This window comes from Colobus angolensis, unplaced genomic scaffold (assembly GCF_000951035.1).
Source record: "Colobus angolensis palliatus isolate OR3802 unplaced genomic scaffold, Cang.pa_1.0 Scaffold24, whole genome shotgun sequence".
Taxonomy (NCBI): domain Eukaryota; kingdom Metazoa; phylum Chordata; class Mammalia; order Primates; family Cercopithecidae; genus Colobus; species Colobus angolensis.
Genome location: NW_012115599.1, coordinates 2208512 through 2227278, shown reverse-complemented (window position 1 = coordinate 2227278; position 18767 = coordinate 2208512). Strand labels below are relative to the sequence as shown.

The window sequence follows — 18767 nt, the reverse complement described above, 5'->3', positions numbered from 1 at the left end:
ACACACAGTTCACACCCAGCACGCACAGATCACACCCACCACACCCAGCACAGATCACACCCAGCACATCCATAGATCACACCTGGTACATGCACAGATCACACCCAGCACACAGATCACACCCAGCAAATGCACAGATCACACCCAGCACAGATCACACCCAGCACATGCACAGATCACACCTAGCACACCCACAGATCACACCCAGCACACAGAAATCACACCCAGCACACCCACAGATCACACCCAGCACAGATCAGACCCAACACACTCACAGATCGCACCCAGCACACACACAGATGCTTATAGACAGACACACTCAGATGCCCATGATTACAGGAGATCACATGCAAAGTTCACACACTGACCTGGAAGATGGAAAGACACCCACGGACTGTGTCTTAGGCTGAGTTTCCTGGAGGCAGAGGCTAAGACATGGATTTGGCTGCACGTTATTGGGGCAGTGCCTTCGGGAGTGTGAGGAGCAAGGATGCAGCTTCAGGCAGGTCAGCTGCGGCCTGAGCTGTGGCCTGGGGAGGTGCACAACTTGGAACACCACAGAATCCTCACCTGGAGGCAGGGCTGGGCTTTGTATCCTCTTAGTCATTTGTCTAAGCTTGGGGTTGCTGGGGTGAGCTGGAGCACATACCTATTTCTTCAGTGAGGGGATTTCCTTTAGCATGGGGGTTCCCTGGAGCAGGTGACTTCTGGGAGCTGGGAGCTGTCGATGCTGATGGCAGCTGGGGATGGGCGCACCACACGTGTACACTGGCTGGTGAAGGGGCTGGGGCGGGCCCCATTGGCATTCATGCAATGCAAGCACACATGCCCACAGTTGAGCACAGATGCCACAGGACACTGTCAGGCCCATCGTGCACATGGATGAGCGCACGCAAGCATGTGCACTTGCTCCGGGGTCACACAGGGGCCTGTGCGCTGCACAGCCTCTGTGCCTGCCTCCCCTGAACCTTCTTGGTCTATGATCTTCCTTTCTAAACGCACATTTGAATTCTGGCTGAAGAACCAGACCTCCCTTAGTTCAGGAGTAGCCTCTGGCATGACTCAGGTTCCTTTCTTTCTCCTTGGGGGCAGAGAACCTAGAGAGGACTGTTGCTGGGTCCAGGGAGGGGCAAGGCTTTTGGACAACCAGCTGTTCCTGGTTCTGTGGACCAGACAGATTCAACTTTCTCCCTGAAGGGGCATCTAGCAGACAGAGGCAAAGCCTGCCCAGGCTCATGTGCCTTGCCCGCCACCCCACAGCAAGCATCCTTCCTGGAGAGGGGCATAGCTGGCTTCCAGGACTAGCCCTTGTCACTGTGCTTCTGGCCCAGATCTGAGGTGGTGTCTGAAGACAGTGCCAGGTCACTCTCTCCCAGAAACTGAGTGGCAAGGGGGTTCCCAGGACTCCCTTCAGGCCTGGGAAAGGGACCCCATGAATGAGGTACAGGGGGTGCCTCCACCGCTGAGTTGGGTCTAGCCCCCTGGGGAGAAACTGGCTGTGGTAGGGAAATAGGATCTTTCTTTTACCTGTGAGCTGCAGACCCACTACAGGATGTGAAGATGAAAAAGGAAATGACAAGAAAACTTTGGATTCATGAAAGCCACCCAGAATTCAAACAAATAAGCAAGTCAAAAGCCCAGTGTTTTCATCACTGTGTCAGTCTACCTTCCCTTTCTGGCTGTTCGGTTCTCCCCGCAGCCCACGGAGCCTCCTCTCCCCTCCTGATTTTCTGACCCGAGGTTCCTGGGGCTGCAGAAAGCCCCTCTCCTCTAGGTGGCCCTCCCAGGTTTTCCCACCTGGAGGGTGCTGGTGTGGGAGCTGGTGGGGAGTTGTCATGGAGGACAGGAAGACAAAGGTAGAGCTGAGCACAGGACTCCCCCAGCCTTCCCACTGGCCTCTGAGTCTGCCCCTTCTCTTGTGCAGCATAGGCAGGCGGAGGCGGAGGGCGAGGGCTGGGAGTACGCCTCTCTTTTTGGCTGGAAGTTCCACCTCGAGTACCGCAAGACAGATGCCTTCCGCCGTCGCCGCTGGCGCCGCCGCATGGAGCCCCTGGAGAAGACGGGGCCTGCAGCTGTGTTTGCCCTCGAGGGGGCCCTGGTACGTGGGGCTGCGCTTGTCCTGGGTCGGGTGGGGTGGATCTTGGCTACCCAGGGCTGTTCGGGCTGACGTGGGAGAGGCACAGGGACCCCAGGTTAGGACTTTCAGATGGAACACTGGCTGGTCATCCTGGCGTCAGTGTCTGTGGGGTGGCATGTGGGGAAAGCAGCCCCAGTCTGGGTGTTCTCCTAAAATGAAAAAGCTTCCTTGGCACTGAAACACTTGCTGCTACTACTTTGATGTGTCAAGATGAAAGCAGAGGGGAAGATGGCCTTGGCCATCTGGCTGACCTGTGCCTGGCTGGCTGGCATGAAGATGGGCGAGGAGGCCCATGGGAGGAGTGAGAGAGGTCTTGTGGCCCCAGAGTGTCCTTGGTTGCATGTGCATCCTCTTGAGGCAGAGACCATCTCTTGGGCATCCCCAGCAATTTTGGGGAAGAGGTGTGCCTCAGAAGCTGAGCCCCAGGATGGCTTTCCTGCCCAGGGTGCACTTTCTGTAGCCAGTGGAACTAGGGTAGGCTCAAGGTTCTCCAGGACCTGGGTGACGGGCTCCCCAAAAGAGAGGAGCAGGTGCCTCAGGGACAGTCTGAACGAGCACTCGGTACTGGTACACAGCCAGTCCCCGCTCTGCTGGGGAAGGAGCCGCTTCCTCTGAAATCCACCCAGGACTGGCACCTCCTTGGGGGTTTGGGCTTGGGCCCTAGAGAGCGGCTCCCATGGGATGTGAGGGTGTCTATGTGGAGCCAGCTGTGTGATTGGGTCAGGCTGGGCACCTGTCTGTAGGACAGCCTGACTTTGAAGGCTGGAGGAGTGCTGTGGGGAGGCTCAGGATCTGTCGGGCTGGGCACCGGCAGGGAGGTGAAGCCAGCAGTGGCCCTGAGAGTGAGTGGGCAGGCTGGGGAGGCTCTGTCAGTCTCAGGCCTTGATGGTGGGCAAGGCCCAGCAGTGGCGGTATAGGAGAGGAAGCTCTCCAGGGGCCTGAGGACGTCAGAGGAGCCTACCATAGGCTTTGGAGAGAGCCCCTCCCTTGTCCTGGGGCCAGGTCAAGGGGAGGCTGAGGGGAGGTAGCGGAACTCTTGGCTCTGGGCTGTGGACTGGTCTTCCGGCCAGGGTGGGGCAGGATAGGATGGAGCTGCTGCCGAGGTCAGAGCAGTTGGGGAGCCTCCTGGGGTGGGGCTGGTGTTCTGTGGCCCCCTCTGCTTTGAGTCAGAAAGGGCCTGGCCTGGACACTGGGCAGGGGCTGGTGATGGTCCTGTGGCTCTACCTGAGGGGTGGGGTATAAAGACCTTAGCAGGCCTCAGAGTCAGGGCCAGGTCTGAGAAGGCCAGGAAGGCACCCTGTGTAATCAGGAACTGTTTCCATCAGCCAGAGCTCCACCCAAAGGAGCTGAGGAGAAAAGGGGTTTTGTGGGCTCACAGAGCTGGGAAGAACCCAAGAGGCGAAGCAGGCATTAGGCCTGGCAGGAAACAGGTTCACACACTGTCCCCAGGACTCGTACCCCGTCTTGGCCTTGTCTCACATGGGCTATCTCTGTGTGGTAGCAAAGATGTTGCTGGTGACGAAAGGCCAGCATCGTCCCTCCAGTCAGCAGAGTCCTGCTGGATAAAGTAGCCCAGCCCACAGCGCCACACTCTGTTTTCCTTGCAGCTGGAGACCCCTGAGTGCTGCTTTCTCAGTAATGTCAGTGAAGTCTGGGGCATGACTGACCGGCTCTGCCTGGTGGTGCCCCTGCACCTGGGTGAGGGATGGAGCATTCTGATTGGCTGGCATGGGCCATGCCCCTTCTCTGTGATTGACAGCGCCACCAGATTGGGGAAAGGAGCTTCTGAAAAGAAAAACAAAAAACAAAAACCAAAGCAGTGTTGGGCAAAGAGCTCCAGATGGTCTAGACGGTGACCAGAGCAGTAGGGAGCCAGTGTTAGTTATTGACAAGAGGAGTTCTCTAGTCAGAGCTGGGCTTTAGGACCATCAGTCGAGCAGCCATAGAGGATGTTTGGGAGGCAGAGCCTCCCATCAGGAAGCCTCAGGAGTCTTGGGTAGAGATCCAGGAGAGGTGACCACCTGGCGTGAGGCCGTGGGGCTGAGGTGAAGGGAGGTGGGACTGCAGGGTTTGGGGAGGGAAGGGTCAGAGGTGGACAGTGGGGCCCCTGTGGCTGCCAGGCCGCAGGGCGGGGTGGGGCGGGCTGTGATGAGTTCACGGTTGGCCCTGGCAAGGCTGACACACACGGTGAAGTGCTGTGTGAGGGAGACAGAGCTGATGGCTGCCTGCCAGGCGGCCCAGGGCAGGAAGGCTGGAGCGGGGAGCCGAGGGGGCTGGGAGTGGGGTAGAGGTGACTGGAGACACGTGGACAAAGCGTGGATGGGCCCTCGGGCTGGCTAGGGCCTGGAGGAAGAAAGTGACAAGGCTGGGGGACCCAGGCCAAGCTTTCATGGCTCAGCGCCTGGGAGAATGAGGGGGGCACTTCCCAGAAGCAGAGAGACCGATCTGTGTATTCTTCTCATTGAAGAGACTGTCCTGAGGGATCGCTGAAACCAGGCGTGAAGTCAGCAGCCACAGGCGGGTGATGGATTGTAATTCACCTGTGACTTGCCCGTGATACATGGGAGAGACCAATGTGGCAAAGCTCTGAGCCCTGGGACAGCTTGGCTGGCAGAAAGAACCAGAGAGGGAGGCAATGGCTTCAGAGGGCGGATCCCACAGACCTGCAGCTGGAGGAGCAGAGAGTGTTGGAAGGTTTAGGTGTGTCTGGCATTTGGACAGGGCCACAGGCCCACTTGACTGTCTGGAAGGCTCTATACCTGAGTGACACACACTCACACACTGCCTTACACACCAGCACACACACCAACACACACTCTCTCTCCACACATTCATACACATCAGCACACACACCAACACACACTCTCTTGCCACACACTCATACACACCAATACACACTCATACACACCAACACACACTCTTCAGACACTCGTACTCACCAACACACACACTCTCTTACACCAACACACACACCAACACGCACTCTCCACACATCCATACACACCAACACACAACACACACACTCTCCACACATTCATACACACCAACACACACACTAACGCACACATACACACTCATACAACACCCCCACACACTAACACCGATACTAACACACACACAATCACACTCTCACATACCCTTACACACACCAAGACACTCGCTCCACACACTCCCATACATACCAACACACACCCACTCTCATGCACCCCCCACTCTCTCACACTAATGTACACAATCACACACACACCCTCACACACACCAACACACCCTCTACACACTCATACACACCAACACATACACACTCACACACATTCTGACATACACTGTCTTACTCACACGAACACATACACAATCACATGCACACACACACACGCTTTCTCTTTCACCCTCCCACTCTGCCTCGACAGTCTCCTTTCTATCTTCCTGCCAGGACCCAGAATGGTTTGGGCTCCCGCTGCTGAGCTGCTATCTTTGTCCTGGGATGTCCCGATGCCCCAGCACAGCATTTGGGCTAAGGTCCTCCCTGCATCCTGGGGAAGATGGTTGGATTTTCTGGGTGCTAGGACCCGGCTTCTGTCCTGAGAGCTGTTCTTTGCCCACGGGTCCCTGATGCCTGGTGATTCATTGGTGGGATGCGTGAGGCCTCTGTGGCTCGAATTCTGCTTTCCCTGCTTACTAGCTGTGGACAGGTCACTCATGCCATTAGCGACTCTGTCACCCCACTCACGCAAGTAACTGAATCCCAGGGCCATTGTAAGGATTAATGACGATGCATGTTGTGAAGCGCTTCTCAGACTTAGCAAAAGTAGGCGCTGTCTGGGGATATTGTTAAAATGCAGACTCTTGATTCAGGGTCTGGTGGGCCCCAAGAGTCTCTGTGTCTAGCAAGCCTCCACGTGATGCTGATGCCGCCGGTCCAGGGGCCATCTGGGAGTAGCACAGATGTGAAGTACAAAGTGCCTCATCAAGATGGGGTTCCCATTGGCCCCCCACTTGGGTGCCCTTCTGAGAGAGGCAGAGCATGTGCATTCCTGCTGGGAGGTGTGTGGCCAGGGTCCTGGAGAGGGAGGTATGGCAAGATGACATGTTCTCCCTGCTGCTTGGTGGGGGAAACGTGGTCTTTACTTCTAATGATCTCCTGATCTACTGGTGGAGGCCTGGCTCATGGGGAACTCTTGTCTGATCAACAAGAGAGATGTTCACATGTGAGTGCAAATAAACCCCTAGAATCTGCGTCTTTGAAGTGTTGGAGGTAGAATAAGAATCATTCCAGAGTGGCAGTGTCTAATGAGGGGAGGCTTCTTGAAGAAGGATGTTGGGAGGCAGGCCTAGCAGGGGCTGGGGAAGGACCATGGGTGGAAGCCAGGTAGCCTTGCTGGTAATCTGACAGTTCAGGACCAGGTCTGTGGCGCCCCCTTGCTTCCTGCCACCTTTTCCCTGACCCACACGTCCACCAGTGGGCTGGGCCTTGCCTGCCAGCTCCCTCTGGAAGACGTCTTGTTGGAAGGCAGGCCCTGTCTGCTCATTAGCACGGGCAGCCTTTCCCTGAAACCTTCTGCCGGGGCCAAGCCTGGCTCCCTCCACGGAGCGGGAGGCCCTGGCTCCGTCTGCTAATCGTCTGCTGTCTCCATCCCGAGCATTATTTTATTTTCGTATTATTCTTTTTCCAGCTAATATCCTGGCATTTCCAAAGACACCGGGTTTCATAATCTTCCTGGCGTTCCCAGGGAGCTGGGAAGCAGAGCACAAAGCCGCTATTATAGCGCGTTCCATCCAGCCTCCCTCTCCACCCCACACCCCTTGTGGCCACAGCAGCCACCACCGCCGCCTCCCACCCAGTCACCCCCTCCTGACGCCACCGGCCTCTCTGGGAACTCTGGTGACGGCTGCTGGGATGAGCTCATAGAATCCATCCTGTTGCCCTTGCCCTGGGCCTGCCCTCCATGATCGAGGATTTTTCCAAGCCCTGCCTCTGTGCTTGGCCCTGAGTGTTGGGAAGGGTTCTCTGAGATGCCTGGGCCTGGCAGGGAGGGGAGGGACAGAAATGCCGGCAACGTGTGCTCAGAATCTTGGAGATTTTTGCTGCTGGAAGAAACTTTCATTTTCTAAAGGCGTGCCTGACTGCCTTGGGAGATGTAGGAGCATCTTGATATTGGATGCAAAGTTGTGCATGTGCACGCACGCACGCATGTGTGATCTGGTGTAAGAGCCATGGTTTTATCCAATGCTCCAGGGGATCCAGGACCCCATAGAGGATAAGCATTATTAATATTGATTTTACCAAAACCAGCCTTTATATGCATCATCTCATAGTGACCCCAGAAGACTGGATTCTATTATTAGCCCCATTTTATAGTTAGGGAGACTGAGGCTCTGGAGCTGCACTCTCCAACACAGCGGCCACTAGCTGTGGGTGGCTAGTTAAGTTTACAGTTAAAGTGAATCACAGTAAGTAAATTCGATTCCCCAGTCAGGTCACATTTCCAGTGCTCAGTAGCCTCACCTGCCAAGTGGCCGGCTACCACATTGGCCAGTGCAGCCACTGATGGTTTGATCACTGCGGGAAGGTCTACTGGACAGTGCTGCTCTGGAACAACTCCGAGCCCTAAAGTCGCCCTGGAAAAAGCAGAGGCCTGAGCAGGGATGTCCAGCAGCACAGCATGAGTCAGTGCTAGAACCAAGGTCCGGGCAGTGGCTCGTCTGCCCCTCTCTCCAGGTGTCTCCTGACCAGCAGCGAAATCCCCATCTGGCGCTTTCATTCCCCCACTTCCATGAGGGCACCATGTCCTTCCTGCTCCATGGAGTCCCTTTGTGGTAGAGTCCCAGGTGGGAGGATTGAATGCTGCTGGCTAGACACCTCTGTCCTGGGCGGCCTTCTCCTCACCTGATAGCCAGGCAGCATGGCAGTCCTGGGGCAGTTGGGCAGCTAGAGAGGACCTGGTCCCCCAGCCTCCATCCTGGGAAACCTCCAGAGGGTTGGTGGAGGCCAGCGTCCCGACTGCAGTAGAGAGGACACTTGGAGACAGGCGGCTCAAGGCTGGGCCGGTGAGGCAAGGCCAGTTGGGAGTCAGAAGTGCAGGGAAGTGGGTCAGGGAAAGGCTGGTTCCAGAGAGAAGTAATCTGGGATTTGAGCTGGCTGAAAAGGAGGTCAGATATGGATGGGGAGGGAGGGGCAGCTCTGTGCCTGAAAGGAAGCCATGCTGTGGGCAGGGGACCCAGGCTTGGTTCCCAGAGCTGGCACCGTGAGCAAGGGCAGGCCCTGGGAGGTACGAGGGGTTTACCTCATTAGGAAACAAGGCCTATGGCTGGGTCTGGGGCTGGGGTGTTAGAAGGCAGCTCTATGGATCTCTGGACTGTTTCTTGAATATTCATGCTGAGCACCTGTTCTATACCTGGCATCATGCTAGCACGGGCAGCTTGAGGGCTGGATCCCCTCTCAAGCAGAGGCCTCGCTGCTCTTTCTACTGCCCCACAGTAGGGGACAATTTGGGTAACTCTAAATGTGTGGACCCTGCGTCTGTCTCGCTCAAGATTTGAATCCCAAGGTCTGGAGGATTCAACTGCTTGTCCATTGACTCAGGCAAAATGCCAGTGCCCAGATTCATGGCTGTAGAGTGTGTTACAGTCGGGGACATGTGTTGGGTGTCCCCCATGTGGCTCATTGTACATGTATGAGGGTCTTCATCTGTCATTGCTAGAGTGACCGTATCATTTACTGTCCAGTCTGGAACACGATTAATAATCACACTGGAAAAACAGGCGTAAGTAGGACCATTCCAGGCAAACTGGGCCATAGAGTTGTCCTAATTACCAAGGCACCCTGGCATGGGATGAAACCTGCTCCAGTGTTCTCTGCAACGTCCACATGTGGAGACATGGAAACCCTAGAAGGATAAACACACACGCATACATGCTCGTGCCAGGCCACACGTGGCATCGTGGATTCTCCAGGTTTCCTGATTCCACCCTCCTCTCCCCAGGGGCCAGCCAGTAGTTTTGCAAGGAGTTTAGCAGCTGCTTCCAAGCTCTGGCTCCAGCTGTAAATTAAATGGGGTTGCACTCTCGCCTGCTATTCCACTTACAGTTGCAATCAGCCCTGATTAGAAGGGGAGTCTGTGTGTTCCTGCGTTCCATTCTGTCTTTTAAAGGGTTCCCCTCCTTTGGCCTGGGCTCCTGGCCTGTGTGGGGTTTCCCTGCAAGCTGAGGCTGGAGCAGCCAGGGGAATGAAGTGGGCTCTGGGTTCCCGACAGCCCTGACTTGGCATCCAACCGTCTGTAGCTCCAGAACTCTGCTCAGGTGCTTTGAGTTCTGATGGGATAGTAGGAGCCTGGGAAGAGCCTTGAGAGTGGGCACGGGAACCCTGGTTCTGCCAGCTAATCTGCTGTGTAGTCCCAGGGAAGACCTTAACCTCTCTGGGTCTCAGTTTTCTTGCTTATCAGGTGGGAATGCTAAAAACACAACAAAAATAATAACCTCCTCTTATGCAGCAGGGGTCAGCAAACTATGCCCCACAGGCCAAATCTGGCCCTCTGCCTGCTTTTGTAAATAAGTCTTTATTGGCCGGTGGCTCACACCTGTAATCCCAGCACTTTGGGAGGCCACGGCAGGCAGATGACCTGAGGTCAGGAGTTTGAGACCAGCTTGGCCAGTATGGTGAAACCCCATCTCTGCTAAAAACACAAAAATTATTCGGGAGGCTGAGGCAGGAGAACCGCTCGAACTTGGGAGGTGGAGGTTGCAGTGAACTGTGATCATGCCATTGCACCCCAGCTTGGGAGACAGAGGGAGACTCCGTCTTAAAAAAAAAAAAAAAAAAAAAGGCTTTATTGGCACACAGCTGGTACTCATTCACCTACGTGGTGCCTGTGGCTGCTTTTGTGTTACAACAGCAGCTGAACAGTTGCAGCAGAGACTCTATGGCCCACAAAGTCAAAAGTAGTCAGCACTTGGCCCTTTATAGACAAGGTCTGTCAACTTCGGTTCTAGGGCGTGTACCAGGGGCCAGCCATTGCCTTCTGCCCTGTCCACATAATATCTCATTTAACCCTTCCAATAATTCTAGGAGACAGGGTCTATCAGCACTCCCATTTTACACATAAGCAAACTGAGGCAACCGAGAAGCCAAGTCATAATTGTTTAGCTGTGTTTCATCCCATGAATATTGTGAAAAATTTTATGGATAATGGTTGGGTTGTGCAGGGTTTGTAGCAGTCTACACTACATCATCATGTTGGCATTTGGACGTCCCAGCAAAGCCCATAGTGAAGAGTGAAGATGGTGAAGACCTGGAAGGTCACCCGGGAACTGTGCTGGTCAATGTTTAACAACCAGGTCTCCAAAACAAAACAAAACAAAACAAAACAATCCCCAGCTCTGGTTTGCAGCATTTGCTGATTTCCATGGCGTAGATGTTCCAGCTATGAGCAATTTCGAGCTAGCAATGTAGCACCACTGAACACGGAGCTGGGAAGAGACGGGCAGTAGCACACATATATATAATATTTCCATCGCAGATACATGAGATGGAAGCAGCCTCAGGAGCAGAGATAACAGGAAAAGGTAGTACAAGTATTAGAATGGGCCAGGCGTGGTGGCTCACACCTGTAATCTCAGCACTTTGGGAGGCTGAGGTGGGAGGATTGCTTGAACCCAGGGAGGTTAAGGCTGCAGTGAGCTGTGATTGCGCCACTGCACTCCAGCTTGGGTAACAGAGCAAGACTCCATCTCAAAAAAAAAAAAGGAATTAGAATGATTTCAAGTATTTACCACCTTGGGTTTTTAAATATAGTTTCTTTAGTGGTAAATGTATATGATTTAATTTTTACTAATGGCTGTGTTTAACAACTGGCTTGCAGAATTCCTGAAAATATAATCTGCTCTTGTGAACCACACCCGCTCACTCCAGCACCTGCTGCTCTCAGGGCCCCCTGATCCTTTTTACATAAGAGATGGGGGATGGCCCCCAACAGTGGTGCCTCTTCCAACAGCCCTGCCATGGGTTCTCTTCGGGCCCATCCTGTGTAGAAGTTGAGTCCTTCCCGTAAAGTGAAGGGGGGTAGCCAGCCTCTAGCTGGTCCACACCCATCTCTTTGACTCTGCTGGGGCAGGGAAGGTCTCTGTGGCCTCCCGGGTGGCCCCTGAGATGTTTCCTTTCTGGCCACTGTGGGGCTTTCCCCTGCCTGCTCAGCCCCAGGAAGCTGCACTGCTTAGCCTGTGACTTGTTGCTGTGTCCACCCCGCTCTGGCCTTTCTGTCGCCTTACTGTCTGCACTTTATAGATCCTGAGCCAGAACTTTAGGCCCTGTTTAGAGCAAGGCACCATAGCAAACAGCGGGTCTGCAGACAGAGGGCCAGACACCCGCTGGTGCAGAAGGAATCTCAGACATGCTGGTGGGCTCAATCTTCATATTGATCCGATTTAGGTGGGTTGAGGAGTCCCCTTGGTAGCCTGTGTTTCCCCAGAACCTGCCCATCTCCTCCCGGCTGTGGTCCTTGGATGTCAGTCCTTGGCAGACTCAGGTGAGTCTGGCCATTGGCTCTGGGGACCCCTGGGGGAGCTCTACGCTCTGGGAGGCAGAGAGTTCCTCATATTCCTATGCTCAGGCTCCTCCAGGGAGCCGTGGCTTCCAGCCGGGCAGCAGCGGGTTGGAGGCTGCCCAGTTCCCTGGACGAGCAGCAAGATCCCTTACACAGCTAGCCCAAGATGGAGTGCGTGGCCACAGACCACGTGGCTGCCAGCCCCAGCCTGGGAGTCGCGGTGGCATGAGCTATCGAGGCAGGAATGTGACTGTGGGAAACCCAATGCCCTGGGCCTGGCCCTGGGGCTGGGCAAGAGTGTGTGTATGCAAGTGGGGGTGAAGGGTGGGTGGGCAGAAAACAGAGCATCAGCCTCTCCTGCAGCCTGGCTCTGAACGGGACTCAGTAGGAGCAGAGGGAAACCGGCCCTCTCTGTCCTGGCCTTGCCCACCTGGCCAAGCCTTTCCTCTAAGCCCCTGCTGCTGCTATTCTCCCAGTTCCGGCACCCTCCTTCCCCTCCTCCAGGAAGCCTTCCTGAAGGGGCTTCCAAAGGCCCACCCCATTCCATCTCACCCCACAGATGGCCTCATCCTGGGGTGTAAGTGAGTCCACATTAATCCTTTTTTCCATAGTAACATCAGACCTGACTCTGAGCTCCCTGAAGGTAGGAGGTGCTGTCTGACGCACCTTTCCTGTCCTTTGCCCTGGGACCTTAGGCCTGGCTGCTGCACATGTGGCTTAGGGTGAGGGAATGCTGGCGATTGATCGCATGTGATAAATCTTCATTGGATGCCCACCACATGCCCAATGTTGAACTAGATACAGGGGATAAAGGAGTGTGCATGCCTTGCCCGCATACATGGAGGGTGGATGCAAGGGAGAAGATAAGAGGGGCTGGGTAGGGGCTGATGCTGAAGGCTGGGCAGCCAAGGAGGTGCCCATGCCTCAGAGATGATGCAGCTAAGGAAAAGCCCGAGTTAGCTCATTTGAGAAGACATTCCAAATGGAGAGGACATCTCTGTGTAAAGGCCCTGTGGCAGAGGAAAGATTATGAATTCAAGAAATTTACAGAGGGCCAGAGGGGAGGAGGAGTATTTAACAAGAGCCTGGAGAGATGAAAGAGTTAAACCAGGTACCTGCCAAGGACTGTGGGGTATCATTTCATTCAGTTTGCACTACTAGTTCTCTATAGGGTGCAGTTCCCCTCAACTTGTCCACAGGGGGACATTGGGCAATGTCTGGAGACATTTTTAGTGGTCGTAACTCAGTGGAGATGCTACTGGTATCTGACAGGCAGAGGCCAGGGATGCTGCTAAGCATCCTACAATGCACAGGACAGCCTCATAGCAAAGAGTATTCCAGCCCCAAATGTCAACAGTGCCAAGGTTGAAGAGCCCTGCGTTTTCCACAGTAGCCCTGTGTGGGTGCGTGTGAGGCTGTGTGTGTTAGAATGCAATTTTCAACAGTATTGGCAGGGATGGCCTCTCTGGGCAGGTGCCACTGGCCACATGAGCGGCAGTAGCCATTTCACAACTTGAATGGGCAATGCCTGGCACAGAGTAGGTGTTTTGCAAATGGGTGGCACGTCGGAGGAGAGACAGATGGGAGGGAGATGCTTCCCCAGAGTTCCCAGTTGGGTTTTCAAGAGGCTTTGTTACTGGCTTCGAGAGAAATTCCCCAAGGTTGACCACGCTGATGTCCACACCTGAAAACCAGAGCGTACTTCAAAGTCAAGAAGGCATGACGTTGGCGGATCCCCACCGGGCCGGCCTGTGTCGTCTGCCCTCCTCAACGCCGACGCAGTTGTCTTCCCCTGAGGCAGGTGCCCATTGTTCGTGCATTCCTTCACTCGTTCACCAATGATGTGCTGGGCACCTACTGCCTGTGAGGTGCTCTGCTGGGTGATGGGTGCACTCTGGGAACCTGGCTGGGCTCTCAGCGGGACAAGAAGATGGGTGCTTGCAATGTTAGGTGGTGAGTGCAGTGGCTGGGGAAATTCAGGGTGAAGTGGGAGTGCCCAGGAGGGGTACCTAACACATCCTTGCAGGGCGACCTTGATGATAAGACTGCATGGAAAAGTCAGGGGACACACAGGGCAAGGGCCTGGTGGCAAGAAAGGAGACCCCAGAGTGTCCCAGCTGGTGTGAGCAGGTAGGGGTTGTAGGGGTTTGGGGGTGTGTGGGTTTGGTAGTGTCCTGACTGGCAGAGACTCAATTCAGAGGCCACAGTGGGTCAGGAGGGAAGGGTGGCCTTCACTCTGCTCCCAGGGTCTAATGGGGATGTATGGAGAGTCTAGGCTTCCCTGGGAGGGGCAGTGGACCAGAGGATATAAGGATGTTGGCCAGGTGTGCGGGGGGAATTTTGCCCAGAGTGTGAATCAGGGCGGTACCAAGAGGGACTGAGCTTAGTGGCTTCCCTGAGCCTGACTCTGGGGGGTGTGTCTCCCCTGGTCCCCCGGTAATGCTTCTTCCCAAAAATCCTCATCTGTCTCCCTGAGGTAGAGGGAGAAGGTCTGTACTCGGGTGGCAGATGGGGTAAGGGTGGGCAGCGGGTCCCTGGACCAGGTGTGGTGTGGCTGGGCCCCTCTTCTGGAGCCAGGTCAGGTTTTGGAAAGCAGATGGTGTGAGGGGCATTCCCAGAGGGAGTGCTAGTTCCTCTCCCTGCAGGACAGTCACTTGCAGGGCCAGGGCCTGCTAGGGGCCAGGGACTCAGTGAGGTCCACATGAAAATCCCAAGGAGGGAGATGCTGCTTCTGATCGCAGGCAGGAGGCCCTGCCCTTGGACAGAGACCCAGAACGTGCTGCCAGAACCCCAGACAGAGGCCTTGGGAGTGGTGCTGACAGGGGCCTGGTGAGGGGGGCCATCTAGAGGAGGTGTGAGGTGAGTGGGGATGTGCACTGGCAGCCATGCGCAAGCAGGGAGGTCCCTGCAGGCGCTGGGAGGGAGAGAGGAAGGATGGGGCCCTGGAGCTGGAGGCCCCTCCCTCCCTACGCTCACCCTGGCCCCCTACCTGTGGATGGGGCACCTGTGTGTGGCCAGACCAAGGTAGACGGACCACAGAGTCCATCCCGCCTACCCGCAGCTGAGTCCACCCCCATCCTCCCTACTCCCACTGCTCCCACCCTTTACCCATGCCGCAGCTGGAGGTGCTGGAGATGCAGGCATCACGCATTGTTGCACCTGGGGGCAGGCCAAGCCCTATTTCCAGCGTAACAAGCTTTCCTTAATGTCCCTGCCTCTCAAGTCCAAGTGGCCTGCTGGGCCCCCAGGTCTGGCTTTGTGTTTGGTGTTGCACACCCTGCAGCCAGGGGGGTGTTCTGTGGTCATTTGCTGCTGGGCTTGGTGCTCCCTCCAGTGGGACACCAGTGCCTCAGGGCCAGGCCAACGCCTCTCCTGCCAGGGACCCAGGGCTTCCACACCTGTTCACGAGGGAGGATTTCAGGCCTTTGGGTCCTTCCTTGTATGTGTATGACACCTCTCCCCGTGTGTGTGTGTGTGTGACAGACAGAGAGAGAGAGAGAAACCATGTATAAACCACCTGGAGGCATTGGGAGAGGCCCTTGCTGGCTTGCCTGATTCTTACTGAAATGTCCACTGTAACACCTTGGAATCATTTTGAACAAATATGAGTGATGTGAATACCACTTCCAGCACATGACAAACTTTATAGTTTATGACACGCCCCCTCCCCAAGCCCTGTAAGCTCATTGATAGCTAACATTTCTTGAGCATCTACTGTGAGCCGGGAAATGTGCTAAGAACTACGTGTTCTCTATCTTCTTTAATAATCAAAGCAACTCTCTAAAATAGATACTGTATAATTATCCCAAATTTGTAAAGTGATTGATTCAGAGAAGTTAAGCAACTTGCCCAAAGTCACACAGTGAGTAGTAAATGGCAGGGCCAGAACTGGAGCCCAAGGAATCTGATTTCAGAGCCCATGTTGAAGTTGTGGCCAAAGGAAGAGGAGAGTCTGGGCATCTCCCTGTCAGAAATGAGGATGTCCTGTGGTGGAAGTCAGAGCCCACCCAGGGATAGCAGGACCTTGGAGAGTCCCCTGGGAGAACAGAGGGACTCAGTCTTTCCCAAGTGTGTGTTTTGCAGACCCTTTGCAGCAATGCAGCAGAGGAAGGCCCAGCCTACCTTTAGGGTGCAATTCTTTGTTGACCCAGAGTGACCAGGGCAGGCTTTGCTTAGGTGTCCTGAGATGATCTGAAGACGGGGCGACCTGGGATGGTTGACGGCACCTCTGGCTGTGGAACAGTGTAAGCTTGCTATGGGGGTGAGTGCGTCTGGGACAGCTTTAAGGAGTGTGGTTTGCCTGAAGCCGAGGGCCGGGATTGGGGGAAGGAAGCCTTGGTGTTGGATGGGGAAAGATAGGGCGGGTCACTGGGGGTCTGACTGGGAGAAGGCTGGACTGGACCTTTCAGGCCACTGAAGGATTCAGGCCAAGGAGCCGCACAGTGACTGAGGGTGATGAAGATGGTTTTGGCTTGGGGATGGCCTGGCCAGAGGTGGGAGAACAGGTGTCCAGGGAGGCTTCTTGGACAAGGGGGTCTGGGACTGAGCCCTGAGGGTGGGCATGGTTTGGAGAGCAGGGGCGCAGTAGTGGCAGTGGTGTCTGTGGAGGCGATGGGGGGCTTTGTAGCTTCAGAGCCTGGGGAGAGGTTGAAATTCTTGGGAAATGGTTCCAGGGTGAAGGTCAGGGTGGCCCAGCAGAAGAATCCTGGGAACTGGCCACTCTGAGTGGGCCTGGGTGGGATGAACGGGCCATCTGAGGAAGAGGCCAGGGTTTTCTTTCAAGGGTGTGTACACATTTGTGAGATGTGGGACTGAACAAGGAAGTGGAGCAGAGACCACTTTATTACTTAACCCCACCCCTCTGAAATGGAGCAGGCGACAGTTTGGGTAGTGGGCAGGAGGGAGAGGAGAGAGGCACTTGGAGACATCTGAGTGAGTGCAGAGGGAGCAGACGGCACGGGATGTCTAGTAACGGCCCCCGACTCTCCCCAGTCCCTCTGTAGGCTGTGGCTTGGGCTTCTGGCTCTGGGCTGAGAAAGTGCATCAGAGAGCTCTGGGTGTTTGGCCTAGGGAAGTGGTCTGGTCTTGGTGCTCCCCAAAGTGGTTTGTGGCTCAGTGGTTGGAGTCTAGTGCTAATGAGGGCGAGGTGGCAGGGCTGACCATCTAGCTTTATACACAGTAAATGGACAGCTTGGCTTCCAAGCCTGACTGTCCACCCACTCCTGTCCCCACCTCTGGCCTCAGCCTGAGCCCTGCTCACCCTCAGCAGAGTGGGAACTGGTGAGAGATGGTGGGTGTGTGGTAGAGCTACCTCCAGAGCTTGGGACCCAGCTCTATGTTAGCAGGGGGTAGCAGAGATGGGGACCCAGAGATGCTGGCCTGGAACCTCCACATTTCGATTCCACTGGACTCGTCCCTAGTGGACAGATCCCCATTTGATTCTCCCCTGGAGAGCCCCTTCGAGTCATTCCTTCTAATCTCTTTGCCTGGAACGACTAAACATTCCGTTCTGGGCTCATCTGGTCTTCACTAGAGAGGGAGAAGAATTTCCCACAGTCCTTTGGTGCTTTAACATTGGAGTCTGGTGATTTTTTAGGAGAGGATAAGCTCCCCAGAATGAAAGTAGAGGCTGATGGCTCAGCTTTCAGCAGCAGACAGATCTCTTGGCCCTGGGTTTCTAACTCTGTGGGCTAGTCTCCCTGTTACCCCCAGGCCTGGGGGCAGAATCTGCCATAACCAGCTTCGTGTCTCCAGGGCGGCGTGGTGGACGACAAGAGTGAAGATTCCATGTCCGTCTCCACCTTGAGCTTTGGTGTGAACAGACCCACAATTTCCTGCATATTTGACTGTAAGTGAGGCTTCAGGGCATCTATGGGGTGATAGGGGTGTGTCACCTTATGCTTCTCTTTGGATGGAGTTATACGATCAGGTGTGTATGTAGGGCTCTGGGGAGCTGAGTCTGTGTGCTTTTTGGTGGGTCAGTGCCGTGTGTGTGTGTGTGTGTGTGTGCGTGTGCATGTGCGTGTGCTCGCACTTGCGCATGCCTGTCTGTGTGGTGTGTCCGCCCACTCAAATCTGGTATCAGGCATTTAAGGCCCTGTGCTCTGTGGCTGCTCCCATTGTCTATTTGGCCTCCCCTCCTCCCCTCCTCCTCTACCTCTTCTCCCCCAGCCCTAGCCTGGCCCAGGGACACGTTAATTAGTCAGGTGTCCGCTTTCGAGCTGTGGAATGTTCTCCTGACCTCGCACAGTGGCCTGTATGGTTTCCCTCGTTCAGCCCCTCTGTCTGCTGCCCTTTCTAGGGACAGACTCCACCTCCCCCCAAGCCCCAGCTCTTAACCGCCCCAGCTCTTACCCACCCCAACCACTCACTCTGGCACCTCTATTTTTTCCCTTGTTGAAGATGGGAACCGCTACCATCTACGCTGCTACATGTACCAGGCCCGGGACCTGGCTGCGATGGACAAGGACTCTTTTTCTGGTAGGTGGGAGAGAGGCAGGAGAGTCAGAGACTGCGGCCTGAGAGCTGGGGATGGAGACATCTGGCTTTCCGGCAACAAGGGGTGCTGTTTGCTGGGTGCATGGAGGTGGGTGCTGTCGCCAGGGTCCTGTGGCTTCTTGGTTGTCAGGTGCAGCAAACTCTTGTCCATGGTCTGCTGGACTCCTTGGCAGGATCAGGCTTCGCTGACTGTCCCCTCTTTCCTGAAAGCTCCTCTGGCCTTGGCTCCAGCCACCAGCCTCTGGAGGGTCCCTGCAGCCTCCTCCCTGACCTGCTCCTCCTTGATGCTTCACTGCCCTCTAATCCTGATGCTCCAAGAAGTCTTGTCTGTGTGCTCTCTCTGGGCACCGGGGCCCCCCAACTTCTTCACCTTCACTCACCTCAGTTCATCCTGTGCAAACCTCCGTGTGACCTTGCTCCCCAGCTTCCCCCACCCAGATCCAGGCTGCCTCGGCGTTTCCTGCCGTGGCCCTGGGGTTGGCAGCCATCTGTTACCCAGGCTGGAAATTCTCAGTCACCCAGTCCTGAGGATTCTACCTCCTGAATCCCTCAGATCTGTTCCCTCCTCTTTAATGTCACACTGCCATCTGACACTG

At 55.3% G+C, this 18767-nt stretch overlaps 1 protein-coding gene across 14 annotated transcripts in view; it reads left to right on the top strand.

The window, feature by feature from the left end:
- The window catches only part of DYSF (dysferlin), a 234033-nt gene that overhangs the window by 122355 nt on the left and 92911 nt on the right, over positions 1–18767 (top strand). For all 14 annotated transcript variants that reach the window (XM_011945196.1, XM_011945191.1, XM_011945193.1 and 11 more), the window contains 3 exons: positions 1925–2098; positions 17428–17521; positions 18076–18153. In XM_011945196.1, the coding sequence (XP_011800586.1) occupies positions 1925–2098; positions 17428–17521; positions 18076–18153 (346 nt within the window). The remainder of the gene's footprint in view (positions 1–1924; positions 2099–17427; positions 17522–18075; positions 18154–18767) is intronic.